This window comes from Eretmochelys imbricata, chromosome 7, assembly GCF_965152235.1.
Source record: "Eretmochelys imbricata isolate rEreImb1 chromosome 7, rEreImb1.hap1, whole genome shotgun sequence".
NCBI lineage: Eukaryota > Metazoa > Chordata > Testudines > Cheloniidae > Eretmochelys > Eretmochelys imbricata.
In genome coordinates, this window is record NC_135578.1 from 82,865,691 (window position 1) to 82,870,722 (window position 5,032).

The 5,032-nt window shown below is 48.9% G+C and overlaps 1 protein-coding gene across 1 annotated transcript; it reads right to left on the reverse strand.

The window, feature by feature from the left end:
* Window positions 1-1,743: 1,743 nt before the first annotated feature.
* On the reverse strand, window positions 1,744-4,239 carry CHST3 (carbohydrate sulfotransferase 3). Its single transcript, XM_077822969.1, has 2 exons — window positions 4,103-4,239; window positions 1,744-2,986 (listed from the first exon to the last, which is right to left on the reverse strand). The coding sequence occupies exons 1-2, from the start codon at window positions 4,237-4,239 to the stop codon at window positions 1,744-1,746; spliced, it is 1,380 nt and encodes a 459-aa protein (XP_077679095.1).
* Window positions 4,240-5,032: the final 793 nt, after the last annotated feature.

Consider the following 5,032-nt stretch of genomic DNA (forward strand, 5'->3'; position numbering starts at 1 on the left):
GGAAGTAAAGATAAGTTCAGAGAGAAGTTTGTGTGTTGACAGTATCCCTTTAAATGTGATTTAAAACAAAACCCTGATGCTGCCCCTTGAAAAATTACTTTAAAAAAAAAAAATCACTTCCAGCTCAGATCTTGTTCCATGTTTCTTCCCTGAGGATGTATTTAAGGATGAGGGGACTCAATGGGGGCATCAGAATAATTATGGGGCTGAAAAGGAGTCTGAAGACCTCTTCTGCAGTAGTTTCCGGGTTGCCCCAGGAAGAGATCAAACTCCAGGAAGCAAAAACCAAACCTAACTGTGGATTGGACAAGGGGTGAAACAGGCTAGGAATTCGTCTGCTGCAATCTGAGACCATCTCTTTCTGTTATGGAAACTATTCCTATTGCCTAATTTTGGAGGAGTTCCTACTTGCCTGCATCCCAGTCTCTCTTCTCCCCACTCTCCTACCACAAAAAGCTAATTGGTACAAACTATTTCCCTCTGCTTTGGGCAGGAGAATTGCTGGCAGCCTCCAACCAGCACTTCCAAAGATATACAAACAATAGCAAGGACAAAATATAAATACAATTACAGAAACACCCTGCCACCCCCAGCCAAGAAATCTTTCAGTATCGATCTCTAGACACCAGCAAATGATCATTGAGGAAACCCAGCCTCTGTGGTGGTGGTGGAAGACAAAACAGCTGATGGCACCTTGGAAGGAGACCAGTTGAATCCCCAGGGATAGAGAGCGTTGCTTTCACTTTCTCTCTCTCTCTCTTAAATAATGTTTTCATTGTCTCCCTGCCATCTCTCAGCTGCTGGTTTTGGTGCACTTGATAACAAGCAGCTGAGGTGGAAAATGCTGCACCAGTGCCAGTGATCATGGTGTAGCTGTTTGCTGGCTCTGCTACATGTTTTCCCGATGTCCTGGCATTTTGCTCTTCCGAGAGCATGGTCTGAGGGAGTGTGCTCACTCTTGTATGACTCAGTCACATCTCTCAAGGTTTAACAGGCTGTTGGTATATTTAAAGGTCCGTAGATATGCACGAAGTGTCCTAGGCATGAGTGTTTGTCAGCGTAAGGCGGCAGCAGTCAGGATGGGAGAAGAGAGTTCCCCCAACTCCTCTCCCTGGGGATTTACTAAGAGGTTTCTTGGCAACAAACCCCAACCAAGTCCCTTTCTGACAGTTCCGTCAACCCAACCAAACACAGCTTAGCGAGGTCTTTAAGTTTGCCCAAGGCAGTATCAGTGCAACCCTCGGCTCCTCTCACCTCCTCGCTCATGCTCGGCGAGATGAGGGATTTTAAAGTGTACGAATATTTTTAAAACATACAATTCTCTCTTTGGATGTTTAGTGCAGAAATGCCCTTTGAAAGAAGGGTGGCGCTTGTGCAGAGAAGAAAGCTAAGAGGTGAGGTATGGAAGCTAGTACCTATTGCTTTGGTTCTCCCCACTGCCAGCTTCTGAGCTCCATTTAGTTTCAAAGGGTGGCCACGTTATAATCCATCTAGACGAGCCAGAGCTCCTGGATATTACTGCATTCCCCCTGCTGTCCACGGAGAATCAGAAAGCACCTCACTAGGATGAGGAGTGCATGGCAAACACAAGCCTTATAAACGAGGATGTGATACGTGTCAGCAAGGGATAGTGGCCCCTTTCCACTTGCCCTTTTCCTGCTTCCCCAGCTGTTCTTGTGCTCAGGTTTTTCTTTTTTCAGTCTAACCGTATGTTTCCATATGGAAACCCAGCAATGAGGGATCTTACGTGATCCAGAAGGCCCTCCTTTCTTCTAGCAAACTGACGGATCTGTTTGTGAGGGTCTCTTGGTCGCTGGCCAGCTTGTAGCCAAACAGATGCATGGCTGGGCCGCAGACGCTCTGCACCACCTGGGCCAACTTGAAGGGGATGCTGAAGCGCCACTTCTCGAACTGCTCCGAAGAGTTCTTCTGGGTGGAGTAGATGCCACTGCTGTCCTGAGGTGCCTGGGTGTTCTTCTGGATCCAGTCCTCCACCTGTTGGGTGAGGCTGATGCCAGCAAACTTGTACATCTCCTTGGCGTTTTGGAGGGGTGACCTGGCGATATCCTCATAGCGGATCAGCATGTAGCGGCCCCGCAGCCAAGCTGGCTGCCTCAGGCCAAGTTCAGCGGAGAGGCGGATGCTCTCGCAGTTCCCCCGCAGCCTCTGCACCTCATCCTCGTTGAGGGGAGCTGCTCCTTCTGAAGCCCATTTTTTCCAGGTTTCATATTTGCCTGAGAAGGCCACAATGCGAGAGGCCAGCACCGCCCGGGGGTCCCGCACCAGCTGGATGATCCTCATGTCTAGACGAGGGTCTTCGACCAGGGATCGTAAGAACTCCAGCTGCCGAATTCGCACTGTCTTGAGTGCCACGTGATTCTTGTGCAGGCAGGCTTCTGCAGCGAGGGTCATGTTGAGGGGGCCACAGCGGCGGTTTTTGCAATGGTACTTCTCAAAGACCTTCTTGACGAAAGGAGTGCAAACGGGGTCCTCGCACAGGGAGCGGCTTGAGCCCCGCCGGAACATATACGGGGTCAGGTGGTCATCAGGGAGCGGGGTGATGAAGTTCTCCAGGATGTAGAGGTCACAGAGGAACAGCTGCTTCAAGACATCTCGGTAGACGAGGGCCGACCCCACTGCATTTGCTCCGCCTGGCTCAAATGACACTGTCCTCTCTATGTGCCACAGTGGCTCGAAGAGATAGAAAATGTTGCCCTGTTGGTTGAAGAACTCTCCCACGAAGGAGGAACCTGTGCGGGTGGTGGCCATCAGGAGCACATGTCTCCGGGGTCCCTGAGCTACAGCAGGCTCCCTGGTCCCTCCCAGCTGCAGGGTGACATTCTGAAGCCGGCTCTTGAGTTGAGAGAAGGCAGAGTCCAGCTCGCTGAGGGACAAGAGGGACCCATTTTCTGACAGCACTAGGCCAGGGTCTGTGCTGTTGACCTCCATCAGAGATTGTGGGGCTTGCTTCAGCTTGTCTGATACCCTACCAACAAAGAGAACAAAACCACAAACAATAAGGCAGTGGTTAAAAAGGGGGACATTTAGATTTTCACCTCTAAGCACCTGAATTCATCTTATTTCACCTAAGGCCTAATGTGTTCAGTAGTTTCAATTTACTCTCTTGTGCCCCTCTGTCCATACTGCAAAGCCAACACAGACTGGCACAACTGGCAGGCTCTTCAGGAGAGGTACAGTTTTGGAGTAGCAGTACGAGCTGCAGGTTGGGATTAATGGGCAGTGGCAGAACTGTAAGGGAACCCAGGAGTAGAACAGCAGGACATGCTGCAGGTCAGGACTGAGGTACTTTTGGTGTAACTGCTTAAAGGAAGTTTGCACAGCATACGTCCCCTCTATTCATCCTTCGTTTTCTCAACTGCTAACATTTCTCAGCTTTTGAAAAAGAAAAGCCCTAGGGCAGGTCTACACTGGAAACTTACATCGGCATAGCAACATCTCTCCCGGGTGAGAAAAATCCACACCTCTGAGAGATGTAGTTAAGCTGACCTAACACAGTATAGACAGCACTGTGGCCAGAAAAAGTCTTCCATTGACCTAGCTACTGCCTCTCAGGGACATGGATTAACTGGAATGAAGGGAGAACTCTCCTGTCACTACAGTGAGTGTCTGCACTGAAACGCTGCTACAGCTGCACCACTGCAGGTGTGCCACGGTAGCATTTTAAGTGTAAACACAGCCTAAATAAAAACCCTCCTCATTCCCTCAGTATGGGCAAGTTGGTCGCTTCAGCTAGACACTCTGGCACCTCCTCACTTGCCATAGTCTACCTGGCTATGATCTTCTATGATGCCCATCTCCAGTGTATTTGTCTTTACTGAAAGTGGGGAAAGACCTGGAGGAACCAATGCGAAGCACTGCTGGGAAGAAGGCCTTTCACTGTGGGCAGTTGTAGTGACTGACTAATATTGTAATGGAAAGAAGGTGATAGGCATTAATGGGCTTCACATTCCAGGAGAGAGAAGTGTATCTAGTTGTAAATGGCTGGAAGGCTGGCTGCAGAAAGGTGAGGTGAAGGCTACATCAAGGATGAAGAGAAATCCCCTCCCAGTATAGCAAGAGCTTGCTCTCCCTTTTTTCCTACCTCGATATGATGTTGTTTTCCTTCTCGATAATGACAAGAGCTACAACAAACACCAGGAGAATAGCATACTTGCTCTTCATTCTCAGGCAGTGCCGCAGGTCCCGGATATCCTGGGGTAAAGTGTGTCCTTTATCCATGGGGAGAGACTGGGGAGTCCAAGGTTTTGCCTCAAAGTCTCTCCCCCTCCAAGGAGAATAAAGGAGCACCTCCCCAGCTCCTAGTGCTCTGCAGCTATCTAGAAGGCATCATCCAGTTTTAATACTTCCTGATCAGGCAGGTGACACCCTTGCCCTGCACAGAGAGAGAAAAGGGGAAGTGTTAGTGCTGGGAATGAGAATCTGGGTTGCCTGAATAAAAACAATTTAAGAACTTCTATTGCAGGGTCAGCACCTTTCATATGGTGGATGCTTTAGTTGAATTTCAAGAGTTACACAAAATGCCGGCCCAGGGAAATCTCCATCGAGATTGACTCCCCCCCCCCCCAATCAGTGTGATATTTTCTCCAGTATATGCTCAGAGGCTTTAATAGGACTGCACCACACAAACAGAAAGCACTTTTCCTTCCTCTCACCCACTGCTGACTCAGAGAGTCAATAAAGCATCTCTTTACTTTCTCGGGAATTTAAGAGCGAGAGAGCAGGGCTCTATATCACGGGCCTGGTCAGGATACCATTGCACTGTAAGAGTAGGATTTCAAGTAACACTGATGATAATAATTGGCAATTCTCAATTTAAATCAAAACTCACTCCTGCCAAGCCCACAAATGCTACCCACTGCAGTCAAAAATAATCTCACACCCCTCCCCAAGGCAGTAAAGCATCCCTAATGTTATGCCTCTCTGTTTACAGTAGACTGTGTGCTCCTCAGGACAGCAACTGTGGGCTTGATTCTGATCTTACACTTGTGTAAATCAGGAGCAATTCCACTGA

Bases quoted from the DNA above. Each gene is read 5' to 3' on its own strand.
- CHST3 (XM_077822969.1), bottom strand. From the start codon at position 4,239: ATGGATAAAGGACACACTTTACCCCAGGATATCCGGGACCTGCGGCAC. The intron at 2,987-4,102 runs GTAGGAAAAAAG...CTTTGTTGGTAG, and splicing joins GAAAACAACATCATATCGAG to GGTATCAGACAAGCTGAAGC.